Source organism: Haliotis rufescens, unplaced genomic scaffold (assembly GCF_023055435.1).
Source record: "Haliotis rufescens isolate VD_foot unplaced genomic scaffold, xgHalRufe1.0.p SCAF_11, whole genome shotgun sequence".
Classification (NCBI taxonomy): domain Eukaryota; kingdom Metazoa; phylum Mollusca; class Gastropoda; order Lepetellida; family Haliotidae; genus Haliotis; species Haliotis rufescens.
The window spans coordinates 40,996,132-41,013,284 of record NW_025963791.1 but is presented as its reverse complement, the minus strand read 5'-3'; the positions used below and the strand labels follow the sequence as shown (position 1 = coordinate 41,013,284).

The following is a 17,153-nucleotide window of genomic DNA, read 5'->3' as shown; positions in this document are numbered from 1 at the left end:
AAAAACAAGCTCAATCTCCCTTAATCTTAAATTCCTTAATCTCGAAAGTCACACTATCTTTGACCCAAACGTCTACCCATATAAGTATCATGAAAGTTGTACACATATTTCGAGCTTGTAGATTGACATTCACACGATATCTCGAACCTCGACATTAAAATACTGTAAAATTTGCATTTCATCTCGAACCTCAATTGAAGTATTTCAAATATTTCACATTCACACATTACTAACATACACTTTACTAACAACAATTAGATAAATCACACCAACAAAATTTATACACACACAAACATCTAATTTGTGGTCAAACAGTAGTGATCGGGTTGAACAATAATAAAAAAATAATATGGCCTTGTAAGATATTACCACTATGTTTTGATAAAGGAATGGTATCACGTGACTTGCAAAAAAGCGCTCATTCGTTGTGTCACACGACATCTTCAAAAGAAAAAAAGGGAGTCAAGTGTATGCTATTCTGCGCGCGCGCACGCACGCACGCACGCACGCACACACACACACACACACACACACACACACTGCATACTAACTTTCATTATGATCCAGTAGAAAATAAAATTGGCTATAGCGACCGTGTTTGATATTGATCTTAGATATGTTTGTTTGTTGTTTAATGCCGCACTCAACAATATTCCAGCTATATGATGGCGGTCTGTAAATAACTGAGACTGGACCAGACAACCAGTGATTGACATTATGAACATCGATCTACGCAATTGGGATGCGATGATATCTTTATTGTAGATATCGCTGCAATGAAATTGCATGACAATGCTTTGCAGACTATTGTGACGTCATTGTTATCATGACGTCACAATTAAATGACATCTCTAATGGCTCAGCTACTGACTCTGTTAGCAGTACTTTTTACACTTAGGACACTGCTTACTACTGTCTACAAACTGTAAAAGTTGGGAAATGGCGTTGGATGATAAATAAAATCTCACCCTCGTGTCTTTTTATATCAAATATATCAACACTCGTTGATAAAAGTGGAAAAAATCCTCGTGTTGACATATTTGACATCGATAGACACCCGGTAGAAATTCTCTATATAACAACTGTTTTACTTCTTCTGTAGAATGTGTTTATTTCAGAGATTAGATGTTAGTCTGGCCCCTCCCTTTTTCATATGTTTATGTATAGTTACAAATTGAAACACATGAGTGCACATGTTAAATATATACAATTATTAGCTGTGGTAACCGTACCTCTGTGCAGGTCCCTATAAACTATTTGGATTCTGACTCCTTGCTAGACAGAGCTACGGGCTGTCCCATAGTGTTTTCCTAACAGATGCCTGAGCCAAATCTGCATCACACTATACACGCTTCAGGAAAGTGCATGCACTGTGACCTCGCGACAAATGCAGCATGATTCACTTCCTAAGACACTTGCCTTCAAAAACGTGCACATATTATGCAGATTGTGCTGTAATATATTTACTCGAAAAGTTAGAAACTGGACCAGTGAAGATTTATTACCTGGCATTGTACTCAGCCATGGCAGCCACAGTTGCTACCCTTTTGATGATTTCAACCCGATAAGTACATAGAAGGTTGCACGATCGAAAATAGAAGTACAAATATTTGAAGGCAAGTGTTTTAAGAATTACATAATGTTGCAAATGAAAATGTGACAATAACTGAAAATAGAACAGCCCTACTGGCAAGCTCTCGGTGGCAGCCAATCAGAATTAAGTTTCAATACTTGCCAAGGGGTTTGCCTGTCAGTCACTATCAAGAATAGGTTGTCATATTTTGACAAGTCATCGTCAATTGATGGCCTAAAACCCACCCTTTTTCAAACAAGGTGGCAGTGGTAAATCTGTTGATCTGACAGTAGAATCAGATGAATCGGATACAGGTACCAGTGACTGTTCAAATGAAACACGACCACAACCACTTCGGGAAGAAGTGCTTAAGCAAAACATATTTTATTTATACAGTAAGGATTAGTATATGCATTATAGTATACCTTAAATTACCAGACAACAGGCTACCACTTGCTACTTGAATTCCAGAATGAAATAGGCTGATGTTTGCAAGTCAATTGAATAATTGTGTGTGGTTAAAATAACGGCACACGTAAAAAGACGTTGAGACTCCATTGTATACAGTACCGAGTCTGGTGAGTCCCATCATTATGTGAAGAGTTATAATATTATATAGCAGTTGCCTTGTCAGACTTTATCAATCTGTTATCTGCAAAATATGATAAAACATATTGGACATTACGATTTAATTGGATCAGCAATAAAACATGATTTAAACAGCATGATTAACGAAACAAGATATATTTTAGATCAAAAATGAAATTTATCATGGAATCTAACATCAATTAATATTTTGTTAAAATTACCCCCTACAAAAGACATTTTACCCCCTGTAGTACATCTTAGGAGTCATGGCGACCCCCAGTTCTCAGAGGCTAGGGAAAACCCTGTAGTGACCAGGCTCCATGACCTAGTGCATAACATTAACAATGTAGGTGTAAACTAGTTGTTAACAGAGGTCCCCAGCACTTGACTGTACACCTTCCACAATCAGCCTGTCAGCAGAAAAGGAGAATAACAATTTTCTTTAAAAGGTTCACTTCTTCCAATGAAGGTGGGAAGAGTATTAATATTAATACCGGAGGGTAATATTATACTAAAATATATACTTTATCTTGAAAAATGCCAAGCACCGGTTAAAGTGATGGTGATTCGCTCATATTACTTTTCCCATTTCTACTAGATGTGAGACACTTATTTCAGAATATGATGAGCAAACTTGACTCTTGTCAGGTAATATTATCAATACACCAGGTATGCACCTTGCCCAAATATAACTTTAAAAAGACAGAGGCAGGGGATGTCGGGTGAAGAGTTCAACAAAAATACCACAAGGCAGTGCGCATTTAGTTCTGTCGTGATGAACATACTGATTTTACCACTAAAGTTGGCATTTTCTAGCACCTCTTACAAACATACATAACCCTCATTAATTTTGTCATGAAGCAGCATGTGAAGATTGTTGTGGGGAATCTTGGCTTGTGTCTCCTACAAACAGATACAAACATTCTGTATTCATTATAATCAATAAAATATAGCATTATAATACCAAGTATAAGATTATTATACAATGTAAATTTCAACTTTGTTGTTTAATCGCACTCAGCAAAGCACTGTAAAGAATCAGATCTGGACCAGACAATCCAGTGATTGACATAATCATCATCATCATCATCATCATCATCATCATCATCATCATAATAATAATAATAATAATAATATTGCACTTACATAGCCGAACACTTTAAACTGATGTATGTTCAACATAGCCGAACACTTTAAACTGATGTATGTTCAACAAAACACTGAATCATGAGTTTAAATGAAAGTAGGACATGGGAAGGTTATTTGGTTGCAGATGCATACTGGAAGGATCTTTTTGCATGGGTCAGAAAGCAGCATCTCCTTGTACTGTTGGTTGACAGGAAAGTTTTCTTTCCATTGTTTACTTCCCTCTATTTGGGTACAACACAAATTGACTCAAACACTGTCAAACAGATCACTATGAGAGTGCTACACTGAAAGATGCCTCTCTATATGACGGCTAGCAAACCCCAAACATATTACATCATTATTTAGTTTATAATAAATTCTATTTCTTCGGAACGAGAGTCTAAAACATAAAGGTAGATAAACGTGTTGGTTTTTTTGTTTCATGTTTCGATAAGGTAAATAGCTTTGTTATGTTCATGATGTTTTTACTGTAACTACAAGGTCAGTGGTGTGCCTGCGGCATGATCAAGATGGATTGCGTTATTTACATATGAATTAATTCAACGTAGTTTCATGGTTTACGCGTTAATCACCAATGTCAACATACACACCCATGAAGATCCGGGTTACAATAGGTCTTCAGCAACCCATGCTTGTCGTAAGAGGCGACTAACGGGATCAGGCTCGCTGACTTGGTTGATGCATGTCATCGTATCCCAATTGCGTAGATCTAAATTGTCTGGTCCATCCTCGATTATTCACAGACCGTCGACACATAGCTGGAATAGTGCTGCACAGGCAGCTGATGACCTGTAATCTCTCCGCAAACATGCAAAGTCGATTCGCAATGTTAAACAACAATACATGCAACAGTTACAACAATTATGACTCATGATGATGATGGTTTGGTTTGGTTTGTTTGTTGTTTAACGCCGCACTCAGCAATACTTCAGCTATATGACGGCGGTCTGTAAATAATCGAGTCTGGACCAGGAAATCCAGTGATTGATATCATGAGCATCGATCCACGCAATTGGGATCGATGACATGCATCAACCAAGTCAGCGAGCCTGACCACCCGATCCCGTTAGTCGCCTTTTACGACAAGCATAGTCGCCTTTTACGGCAAGCATGGGTTGCTGAAGACCTATGATGATGATGATGATGATGATGATTGTATTTCATTTTAATACAAAGAGAGCAGGTGCGTAAACGGAACTTGTATGTACTATGGCGGAGCAAAAAGTAATAACGTCATTAGTCACAACTTAGACAATCACTCTTCTACCCAGAGTTCCATGCTAAGTCACCACTCCGCCGGAGTGTGTTAGACAATGTTACATGACGTCATAAAGTTTCTTCTAGTTTGAATAACGTACAACCAGATGACGTCACGGGGACATCAGTATACTTTTTGCATCGCGCAGCTGTTATTGTCGATACACATAGGTACAAATTTGGAATATCCTTAGGATTGATACACTACTTTTGGTTTTTAATATTAATTAAGTAGGGATAAGGTATTTGGATGAACAACTTATTCATTACATTTAGGAGCAATGTTTCCGTGTAGGTTCTAACACGTACCGTTATCACGCAAGTGTTAGAACCTACACTTAAACGTCGCTCCTAATTGTAATCCATGTTTTTTATCCTTACTTAGTACTCCAATTTCTAAATGTCTCTCAAAGAAATTTAATAGTAATTGTTTAAAACTACATTTGCTTTGATTCACGTTTCCGACCATTTCACCACACCCATGCTCATAGATTAAACACTGACATTATCTCGTTGTACAGAATTAAATATACTGACAGGACAGTCAGCTCGTTGATTGTTAAAATGGTAGCAACACGTCACATATAGTCACCCTTATTAATATTTCTCCATTGCCAGCTCATTTCCGAAACAGTCAGCTGTTGAAGCTGACGTAATGTGGGACTTCCCCTCAGAGTCGTCTCCCTTTACAATGTTTACTTTTTACCTTGCTACCCAAACAATAATAAACAAAGCTTCCCGAGGCCCGTAAGTGACACATTTAGACTTGTAATGCATATTTTAGATCTCCTCAGTGCTATATAATCAGACGGAGGCCACACATATGGAGCGAATGACCTGTTTTTATCAAATGCTAATGAGCGGTTGTGGCCATGTGACTGACTTGAGTCAGTGCCTGTTTGTGGTGTGCGAGCGAGTCGAGAGGCGAGCGTCAGCGTGTGTGTGTTCTAAAGATAGGCGGAGTTATATGCAGGGACAGTCGAGTGCGCTATCATAATTCTCAGGAAACTTCGTCCGTCAACAATTCTAGATGTCATTGCAAGGAACAACAAGCTCCCCTCGCGGACGAGAGATTCCCAGCCGCAGAGTCGTTCTCAACAACTTAGAACAGTTACCAGGAGATTACAGTACAACACCAGGGGGGACGCTGTTCTCCACTACCCCCGGGGGTCAGTTTGCTTATTTGTGCATTAATAGATAATGAAGAAAATGTAGCGACGAATATTCAATGCATTTTTATATGGTCGGTTATATAACTGCACATGCATAGCCACCGTGCGTTCATCCCACCCTTGTTTACTTCAGATCATTCAAGATGGCGGATCATCATGCCATGTGACTTTTGTGTGAAAAGAGCTTATCAGATGTTGCATCGTTGCTTGGTTTTGAGGCTTGTCATGCCATCTGTTAGATATATATTTATATATTTCAAATGCAAATTATCTAATCTAACTCCGTCCGCAACGTTTCGGTGTAGTTGGTCGCATTATTAATCGCCTGCATTGGTAAATAAATATACATTCTTTGTGCGAAGGTAAGTTATATGGTAAACGTTCATGCGCTTTAATTATGAATTTTTTCAGATTTTTCAAGTCACCTGTGACGGCATTTGGGAATCGTTATAAGTCGGCATGCTTCTGTTTATGTTGTCAATGATGTTTTTTTAACGATTCCTGACCCAAAAACGATTTGTTTACATCAGCACTAACATGACCTTGGCACTGGAAGCACGATGTATTATTGTGACTAACGATAGGCCCGTGGCAGATGGCTCCTGTTTGTGATGCACTGACACTGGTACTCATCTCAATAAATGAGCAGTGTATTGACTGTATTTAGTTACATTCCTGTTACGAAAGAAATAAAGTACCTTTTTTTTTCAAGAATGCTAAATATGCAAAGTGTTCAATTTGTGTCATATTTCATTTTTATCTAAGTTTGTCTTACTATAAACTATTTTATAGGAGTGATAAAACACTATTTCATTAAATGTTGCAAATTTAGCTATAGGTTTTGATAGGATGTTTTATTTATGTCTCGCCTCATAAATATTTCATTGAGGAAGTATTACTGAACATTCAGATATGGCTATGGATCTAAATTTGTAAAACAAATATTATGACCTTATTTTATCATGTGACACCTGTCTTTGTGTATTGAGCTTCAGTCAGTTAAGGCCGATAGTACTTACAGATACTATACCATGTATATACTCTGCAGCAGCAGAACTAGGTCACTATCCTCTAAAATGGGGTCACCAAGTTTGTTGGTTGGTGGCAAGTCTTGGTGAGTGTATGATTATATTTGTTATGAAGGACACTCGTAGAGGTGTTTTCTCTGCTTTTGCTGCAAGTGGAAATCAGGAATTCAGTGAAATTTAATTAAAAGATATGTCCATTTTCAATACTGATTGTGGCTTTCATCGCCATGCATTAATTATCAAACTTGGGAGTGGAGACTGGTCAAATTTGCTTGTTTGAAAGAACACAGACAATTCTTGCATTGCCTAATATGTGAACGTAGACATCCTTAGGCATTATTTCACTTGAGTTTTAAGATTCACCAAGTCACACTACCGTAAATGAAATAAGATTATGAATTTCTGAATTATTTCAATTATATCTGAATTGAATGCAGTTATCAACACAGTTAGGAACTACAACCCGTACATCAGCCGACCCCTTTCTATAGAATCTTTTTTCTTGTCCTCAAAATTTGGCTCATGTTAGGTCAAATATGGTAGTGAACATAGATAGCACTGTTTGTGTTATATATTTGTATCACACCTAAGGCATGGTAGATAAGGGTTTATCAGTAAACAATAAATCTGTCATGTCTATTTTTTAACAGGTAATAATATTACATATTTCCCAAGCACTGTTGGCAACACTGAACATATTTAACATATGGCATACATTAGATATATAATAAATATATAAGTATGTATAACATGGTGTAAATGTGTCCTGTGTCCATTATTGTATCACAGTTGTTTATAGATATGTTGTAAGTGACTCTGTGACTTTTGATTGGTTTATGAAGCACTCACACCAAATTGACTTCTGTTTCCTGATTGGCTGATAATGGAATGGAGTGTGGTTTTTTTGCATTATTGCGCTGAACAATGTCACTGATATCTTATTTATTACAGTGTTTTTGTGTTAATGATTAAGTAAGCAGTCAGTGAAGTTATTCTTGTTGACATTTAGATGTCAATATGTTGTTCTGTTTATGGAGTTATAAACGTAAAAAAACCGATAAACATGCTTTACATTTATGACTCCATAAACACACACAAGATGTTGAAGTCATTTTTCTCCTAAACTCTGCATGACACCTACTCAGTATGTCACTGTGACAACAAACAATGTTTATCTCCACTCACTCATGCACTACCAGACTGTATGTCCTATGTTTATTCAAGAAACTGAAACAATAGCATGTGTTCATTGTTATAGAATACCCTCTGTCCTGTGATGGTTATGTACTTGTTTCTAGCATACATCCGCTGTTGAATGTGTCCTGTATATATGGATGTAAATAGCCACTTTAATATGACGTTTACCATTTGTCTTGCTACACAGAGGTACTGTATTCAACACTGGCAGCTTGATGAAATGCATTTCAACGTAAATCTTAGCCTGACAGTTGGATGTTGACCATCTGTCAGTTACTCACCTGTCAAGAAGTCAGCTGATTGCTTCACACCTGTTTTTGTTATCATTGTCACATGCTTAAGAAACAAGATTGCCATAAGACCTCGTTTAGGTGACTTATTTTTCTTATCGTTTGCAAATATTTGCTAACCAATTAGCCTGGGTCAGCTGAAAAACATATTTTCATGAATTGACTTCAGTATATTTTCCACTTGTTTCAAGTGTAAAGCTGGTGTGTTCACTGTGTATATATGCTTACTGGATTTAGGCGTGTGCACACCAGTTGTTATGTTATAACGCCATAAACACAAAAACATTTTGAATCAATTCTTATCAATAAATGTGTCAACAATAACAACTTCTCAGATTGCTTTTTCAATGATTGCCACACAACTAACTGTAGATGAATATCCGAAAACTATCCAAATAGTGACATCATTCAGCGCAATTCAACAGAAGCCCCACCCATTCTATTATCAGCCAATCAGAAAACAGTACTTTGTTAGTGGGCAAGGCCTTTTTTGTTTGTTTATGAAGATCTAAAAAGACAAGAATTTGCTTGGTGAGCCAATCAAATGCCACAGAATCACTTGCAATGTATCCATAATTGTGTGCCTCAAGAATTTCTTTGTTCTATGTGACACACATTAAGTTGTTTGGGCTGTTCGGCTAACTTGGATTAAATAAATGCTGATATGGCTTATTGTAGATTATGTTTAGTAGCTTTACAGTAACACATATCGCAGTAAAGGCATTTACTTCTGAGAAGGCTGTGCTCTCTTTATAAGATGTTTGCAGTAGCCATGGACTACATACAATCCATTTGATAAATTATGATTCAAACATCCATAGTACATTAGTTAGTGAGTGAGGTTCTACGCCGCTTTTAGCAATATTCCAGCAATATCAAGGCGGGGGACACCGGAAATGGGCTTCACACATTGTACCCATGTCGGGAATCGAACCCGGATTTTCGGTGTGACAAGCGAACGCGTTAACCACTAGGCTACCCAACCGCCCCCTATTTTACATTAAGTTTGTATTATTTCTGTAGCATATATTATATTATTCGCCACACATAGGAACGCAGTCTGTCCATCTGGTTGTACTTCTGCTTCTCAGAAACAATTTAAGTTGGAGAAATTATATTTTACGCTCTGTAACTGGCCACTGAAACTACTGAAGTTACATAAATGAAAGTTAGCATGCTTTTCTAAGAGATACTTATCAAGACTGAGTTCGAAAACTGGTGTCGTAATTATGTTCATCCAGAATTACATCTCTTGCTGCATGTTTTTAGATTTTTTGCATGCACAGTTATGGCCCTTGATCCATGGTATTTTTTATATATATACTGCATGGTGTCTGCAATCGGGAAAGTTTCTCAGAAACTACTGAAGTTTCTTAAGTGAAACTTTGCAAGCTTATTTAAGAGACTTATCAAGACTGAGTTTGAAAATAAGATTTTCTCATGACAAAAAGCCACCCCAGTGTTTATCTCTTACTAAGGATATATAGGACTCACTTTTTTGTAGTCAACATTAACGTCCATGTTATTCACTTCTGTATGAACAAACCATATTCTAATGTGCCCCATGGCAGTGGTAGTGATAAAGCTATGTGTCTTGTGTGTTGCTGTACACCAATGGATCCTTCCTCACAATATCAAGCACTGGATCAGACGTGATTATTTGCATGTCATAACCTTATACATTATATAGCTGGAATATTGCTGAGTGTGGTGTTAAAAAAACCCCAGGCAGACGGACAGCATGATTTTCCTTGTCAGTAGATGTAATAAACAGTGTTTATGTTCTCTTCAATTTGCTCATAATCTGAAGATCCAGGTGAGAATCGTTCTTCAGCCACCCTTGTTTGTTGCTAAAGGCGACTGCTTGTTGTAAGAAGAGACTCACAGGATCGGGTGGTGAGACTCGCTGACTTGGTTGATGCATGTCATCGTATCCCAATTATGTGGATTGATGCTCATGAATCTGTCCTTGGATTGTCTGGTCCAGTGAGTGAGTTTGGTTTTACGCCACTTTTAGCAATATTTCAGCAATATCACAGCAGGGGACACCAGAAATGGGCTTCACACACTGTACCCATGTCAGGGGAACCCGGGTCCCCGGGGTGACAAGCTACCGCTTTAACCACTAGGCTACCCGACCGCCCCTTGTCTGGTCCAGACTTCATCATGTACAGACCACCATCATACAGCTGGAATGTAGCTGTGTGTTATGTTCATCAAGAAACAAAACAAAACATCTTGCTCATATTCAGTCGCTGTATGTTATATATGATTTCTGTGATGTTCCAGGTACAAGATTAATTTATGATCGGTCTTTCTTACTGGAATGTCGGAATTCCCCATTAACAAAAAGCCCTCCAATCATGGCTAAGATTCCTGGAATCACTGCACCAGGGGAGATAGAAGTGGCAAAAGAAAATGGTCGTAAAATACCCGAGGAAAAAGAAAAATCTGGTAGGTTTGACCTTCTAGTGTAGAGAGTGTAGATGTTTCGACGTGTTAGATCACGTGGTGCATTGAAGATGCCAAAGTTTGTATATTGATGCTGTGGCTGGTTTACCCTTGTAATTTATCTTCTATTGTTTTTTTGCAAAGAACAACAATGTTTTCTTTCGTGTTATCACACTTTGATATCAAATACCAGTGTTGGTGCAGCCCAGCACCTGTTCCATAACGAACCTGTTCCATAACGAACCTGATGATCATGAGTGTTGGTCAAATGTATGATAAACTCAACTGGTTGACAAGGACAGTTTGTAGGTGATCTGATGATCAGATATGCCAGTTTAATAAGACTAGGATAATAATAATAGGCTTTGTACTTGAATCAGCAACATGTTACTTGGATCAAGGTTTACATTTATCATGTGTATCAGCCATAGCTGGGACCCGTGAAGATCAACAGTAGAATAGCTCTTCAGCAACCCATGCTTGCCGTAAGAGGCGACTAACGGGATCGGGTGGTCAGACTTGCTGACTTGGTTGATGCATGTCATCGTATCCCAAATGCGTGGATCGATGCTCATGATGTCAATCACTGAATTGTCTGGTCCAGACTCGATATTTACAGACCACCGCCATGTAGCTGGAATATCGCTGAGTGTGGCGTTAAAAAACAAACAAACAAACAAATTCTATGATAGTTTTATTTTGTTTTTCAGACCACCCTGAAGAACAGCCTCAGTTTGAGATGGATATCTAGAATTACCCACAATGCCTTTCATTTCATTTCCCCAACAACTGCCTGCCAGTATTGACTGGTGGACCTTGGCAGTCCCGATGGACAGGATTGAAACACCAACGAGTTTCAATAACTTTCTCCAAGTACTTTTATAAAATCACACAGCTGAAAAGGAAAGTGAAGGTCCAGATATTTTCAGCCAGTGAAATATCTGTTGCTGCGGTTACCCAGGAGAGAATGAATGTGACATTTTGACAGATATTAATTATCTTAACATTTATATGTTTTTAACATTTTCCAGTGCTAACATACATATAGTATGTATGACAGCGGCATTACTCTGGTTTCTTTTGATGCCATGGTTACTGTGTGAACCTTGTATCAAAGATGCAACTTGTGTTACTTGTTTATCTTTTAGTTATTTACCTGTTTTCAGTTTTATCTCCATCTCAAAGTGCTCAATGCCTAACTATGGGACACTCTAGTTACCTAACTGTGGATTACTCTTGTTTCTTATGCCTAACTATCTAAGGGTTCGTTTATTAAGCATTACTATGGGACCTCTTGTTTCTCAATCTAACTATGAGGCAGATTTGTTCATTGAAACTATTGCCTTTATCAGTGAAGCATTTCTTTCTGGAAGTGATAGAATTGCATTTCTTCAGCAATAATAAAACTGGTGAATTATTGACAATGAATGTGGCCAAAATCTAAACTAGATTTGTCTTTATCAGTAACCAATGCAATAAGAACTTTAGTTAACATTTCAGCGACATGAATATGATAAAAATATGTCCGTTCTCATCAAAACAGTGTTCAGAGGGGCACAGGCAAGTCATATATTCTACTCAAAACATTTGGAAGGCTGTGTGTTGAAATGACCACTATTCATGACAGATTCACTATAGTGGAAGGGGAATATGTTTTATAACTTCTGTTGAGTAGTATATCTATTTTGTAACAAAAGGGGATGACCTAACATGTTTTCAATGATATAGATACGGTCAATATCAACATTAGGCTATGTGTCATTTACAGGTTCATATCCCTTATTAAGGACAAGTCATTTATTTTAGGTGGGGATAGGAGCTTTGGTCACTGTGATAACATGATTCCCCAATTTGGTCAAATTTGGGGTGATGCAGATTATTGTTCTTTTCTTTCTTGCCCTTTTCTTTCTTGCCCTTCACCATGGCGACTCCCCTTATAATAAATGGCTGGTTCCTCATGACGAACATTGGTAATGAGACCCAACCATCACACGATGGCTCATTGTCATAATACTCTGTTTATTACGTACTACTGTCTCGGGTAAGTCTCATGGCTGTGCTTTCCAAATCTTAAGCAAGTATTACTTTGTTCTGAACTCTACTGTGTTCTGTGTGATGTCTGTGTTGTTGCCTCCCTTTAAATGTTACGATTTGATACCGGTATACATTCATGACAGTGAATATGCAACTAGAGGAACTAGACGCTCTCTTCTCCAGTGCTGGAGGTAATGGGGCTGAGCCTCGATCCCCCTGTGCACCACAATGCTTACATCATGAAACATGTGCTGCTATGCACTGAACTCATGACCATGTACTGGCACATCGAAGATGACAGCATAAAAAAAAGGAACATTTAGAGGCTCAAAATATTTGATAGAAGAATAGTGAAAGTATACTTGGAACCTCAATATGCATAGATTTTTGTTGTTGCATATATTTAAGGCTTGTTTGTTTTTTGGAGGGGCTGAATAAGAAAAAACTGTTCGGATAATACTATTCTGCATTTTTAGTTACTTGATGTATGGATTGTGGCACAATGTATTAGGATACTCCAGTGAATCATTACGTCACTTGTTTTTCGAGAAACTGCCGCAGTTTGTGCTACACCTGTAGGGTTTGTACTCTGTACTGTTTGTGTGTGTTGATATGGTAAACGTCGATGAATCCTACAGGAAAAAATTGCAATGTTTTCGTGATATATGCAGTTGAGTTTGCACCTATGAAACTCTTCTCAAATCAAAATGTCATTTCAGTTACTTAATTTGTTTATCACAGTGGAATCATATGCTATGAACATTGAAAAATTATTTTTTTAAGAATAGTAGTTGTGGTTTCAGTTACAAAGCTTTATCACAGTATTGGCATTAATGATTGTCTTCGCCATTGGTCATGTTATGGTCACTTTACTGAAATTGCATTCCAAATGTTCAAAACTGTATTCTAACCATTCAGTATATTTGACAGGTTTTGAAAGATTTAAAACGGGTAATTGCCAGAACAGTAATTTGAAACCACACCGATTATTTTTATAAAAGCAGAAAATCGTGAGAACATCTTTTTCTGCTCAGTTGGTCATTCCTCACAATATGTCTTCGGGCTATTTCAACTCTCTAGTCGTGTTGATAGGGTTACTCTCTTATTAATTATTAATGTGACAGCTTGTGTGTGTATATATGTGTAATGTTTTTATTTGTTGCTGTTTCAATGTGATATAAATTGGAATTTTGTTGGTGTAAAAAAGTCTAAGTTCTTCAACATAAAACTTCCAAAAAACGTGTTTTATATGTTCAGCATTTGTATCTTTGAGAGTAGAAATCTTTTTTGATAAATCTGCATGTAAAGATAACATGGCTGAAATATTGTATTTCATAATGTTGGTATTCATTTTTTAAACAGAGATACGTGTATATTTCACAACTCAACATGTCTTTTACAAAAATATGACAAATGTTTATGTTTAAGGGGAAGTAACTCTGTCATGTTAAGGTGTCTACTGCTTAGTCCCACTAGGAGAAAGAAGAAAAACATGAAAACTACCAAATGCTGTCTGCACAATAGTGCTGTTTAAACACCTGTTGGGCAGATGTTTATGTAGGCTGCTGTTAAATCCGAAATATTATTATTTACAAAAATTGAAATAAAAAAAAAGAAAATATGTAAGTTTGTTGTTTGTGTTCAGTTATGAAAGTGAATATACATGTATCCTTGTGGAGTAGGAGAGATCTGTACTGGATGTTTCATCAACGTTGTTGCCGTCTTTGACCTTCAACATTTTGGGATTTCCTCCTACATCTAAGGCACCACAGACCAATGAAGATCCCGGTTAGAATTGCTCTTCAGCAACAGGGCCCACTTGCACAAAGCGATCTTAGCGCTAAGACTATTGTAAGCCTATGTTAAAGTATGGGAGTTACGATCATCTTAGCGCTAAGATCGCTTGTGCAAGTGGGCCCTGGTCTAGTGGTAGAGCATCTGCCCGGGGAGCGGAAGGTCCGGGTTCGATACTTGGCTGTGTCATACCAAAAGACGTTAAAAGATGGTACTTGTTGTTACCCTGTCTGGCACTTGGAATTAAGGGGCTAAAACAAAGAGTGGTCAGTATACTGTGTCTGAATGGGGTATTCATGTTAGACTGTGGCATGGTATCTCAATGGACTAGCACTATAAATCGGCATCATTCTGGGGCGTGAGAGAGACAGAAAAAAAGAGACACCTACATATACATGGCTATGTCAATGCCAAAATCTAGGATGCCACGATAGACCCCGTTTCACCTTACCTTTTCAGCAACCCATGCTTGTAATATAAAGCGACTAAGAGGGTCAGGGGGTCAGGAGGTCCCAAGTACATAGATCAATGCTCATGATGTCAATCACTGGATTGTCTGGTCCAGACTCGATTATTTACAGACTGCTGTTATATAACTGGAATGCTGCCGAGTGCAGCCTTAAACAACAAACAAATAAGGCACCAGAAATCGTTGTGCAAAGTTTCATCCCTTGGCCATGCCAGAAATCTCTGCTCAGATTTCATAGTGGGAATAAAACAAGACTGGTGGTGGTGTCTGAGTGGGGTATTCATGTTAAACTGCTTCATGATATCTCTGTGACTTTTACGGTCAGTTAACACGCTTGCCTCGGGAAAATGTTTAAAACAGGAATGTGTCCGGACTTGTACAATCATCCACACAGACGCAGACTAGCCACGAACGCACGCCGCTATATATGTGTAATAATCTTTCACCCCCATTTCACCAACCTTGGCAGAATCTGGTTAGAGGACTTAGGGCACTTTCAGCAATATCCTAGCAACATCTCCACCGTCTGTATGTACAATCATGGCAGGGACAGCATGTCAACCAGGGCACACATTCTTACAACCCAATCCACATTTCATTCGGGGGCACGGGTGGCCCAGTCGTCTAAGGCGCCGCGATTCACTGTGCAGAGTTGCGTCCCTTGGGCACGCCAGAAACCTATGATTGTGGGTTCGAATCCCGGTTCGCCCCGATAATGTTTCTAGGTTTGTCAGCACCATACCCGTGCTCGTGGGTTTTTTCCCGAAGTGGTAAACGTCCGAGACCTGCATCACTTCGGGCTTTCCTCCAACATTAAGCTGACACACCGCGATATAACTGGAATACTGTTAAAAACGGCGTTAAACCCAACTCACTCACTCACTCACTCACATTTCATTCAGCTCAAAGAGGAGTAGTGCACAGGATCTATACTGCCCTGGAATTGTCAAGGTAAGAGTGTATTGGGCAGGAGCACCAAACAACATGGTGGGTTGTGTTGTGTTAACTGCTTAGATCTCCAAACACCCAATAATTTATATATTATGCTCATTTGTTTTTTTGTTGTTCTCTGGACTGGCGGGAATAGCGATAACATTTATTTCTCGTAAGTTGCAAAAGAAAGCATTAAAACATGATAATATTCGGATACTCGCCGAAGCATTGGGGATCATATTTCAACAGCACTGGCTGATTGTAAGATATCCGAGGATGAGTCTCGTTTAGTGCTGTCAGAACTCACCAAATACAACGCAATGAAGCAGGAGATTCGATCCAATTCTCGTAAGACCAGTGGTATTAGCGAAGACGAGAAAAAAAGTTCACAGAACAGGGGAGGCAACAAGCGCGTCAATTATTCCGTGCCAAAACCAAAGAACTGGTTTGAGATTAAAAATAGATTGCATGATCACGTTGGATCACACTACAATAATTTAGACGAATGCTTACATAAGTATATAATAATGTCAACAACATTTATGCTCCAGGACAAAATTATCAAATGGCGATAATTACCACAGGGTATATATTATATCAGTGATGTCAAACCACCTAAATACGGTCATCAATTGTTTCTTTCCAATTTCGAAAATGAGTATATAGTCTGGTCTCCTAGTAAAATGAAGGAAGAACTTAGTAAAAATGTTGAATATTACTTTGTTCAAAATAATGGTATGCGTATGAGTAAAAATAATAGAGAATATTTTCCTTACAATTTAGTTCAATCTCATGACTATCGTTGAATCGCATCATCATATTTGCCAAAAAAATCCCTCTGTAGTAGCAGTATAGGTATATAAATCTGGCTCCAGTTGGGTTGCGGCAGAATCACCATTACCTATACTACTCCTTAGATCTCCAAACAGCCAATAATTTATATATTATGCTCATTGGTTTTTTGTTTTGTTGTTGTTTAACACCGCAATTGGTAACATTCGAGAAATATGATGTCGGCCTGTAAATATCTAAGTCTGGATCAGACAATCACGTCCTTGATAAAATGAACCTGACCATCCTATCCACAGTCACATCTTACGACCACTGGGTGATGACTGGGGACTTGGCAAACCTGGTAGATTGTAGGGAAAGTGGGCCTTGAGCAAGTGTAGACCCCTCTCTTCATTCTTACAGTACTTGATATGGCTGCAATGAACA

General features: G+C 38.2%; 1 protein-coding gene across 1 annotated transcript; it reads left to right on the top strand.

The window, feature by feature from the left end:
• The first annotated feature begins 5,442 nt into the window (after positions 1-5,442).
• On the top strand, positions 5,443-13,414 carry LOC124142310 (eukaryotic translation initiation factor 4E-binding protein 1-like). The gene is made up of 3 exons (XM_046510711.2): positions 5,443-5,736; positions 10,544-10,708; positions 11,416-13,414. Exons 1-3 carry the CDS (start codon positions 5,598-5,600, stop codon positions 11,454-11,456), a joined length of 345 nt encoding a protein of 114 aa, XP_046366667.1. The 5' UTR covers positions 5,443-5,597; the 3' UTR covers positions 11,457-13,414.
• The last annotated feature ends 3,739 nt before the right edge of the window (positions 13,415-17,153 follow it).

Excerpts from the sequence above, each read along its gene's own strand:
- LOC124142310 (XM_046510711.2), top strand. The coding sequence starts at position 5,598 with ATGTCATTGCAAGGAACAACAAGCTCCCCTCGCGGACGAGAGATTCCC. Across the intron at positions 5,737-10,543 it reads GTTCTCCACTACCCCCGGGG|GTACAAGATTAATTTATGAT; the intron begins GTCAGTTTGCTT and ends GTGATGTTCCAG. Across the intron at positions 10,709-11,415 it reads CGAGGAAAAAGAAAAATCTG|ACCACCCTGAAGAACAGCCT; the intron begins GTAGGTTTGACC and ends TTTGTTTTTCAG.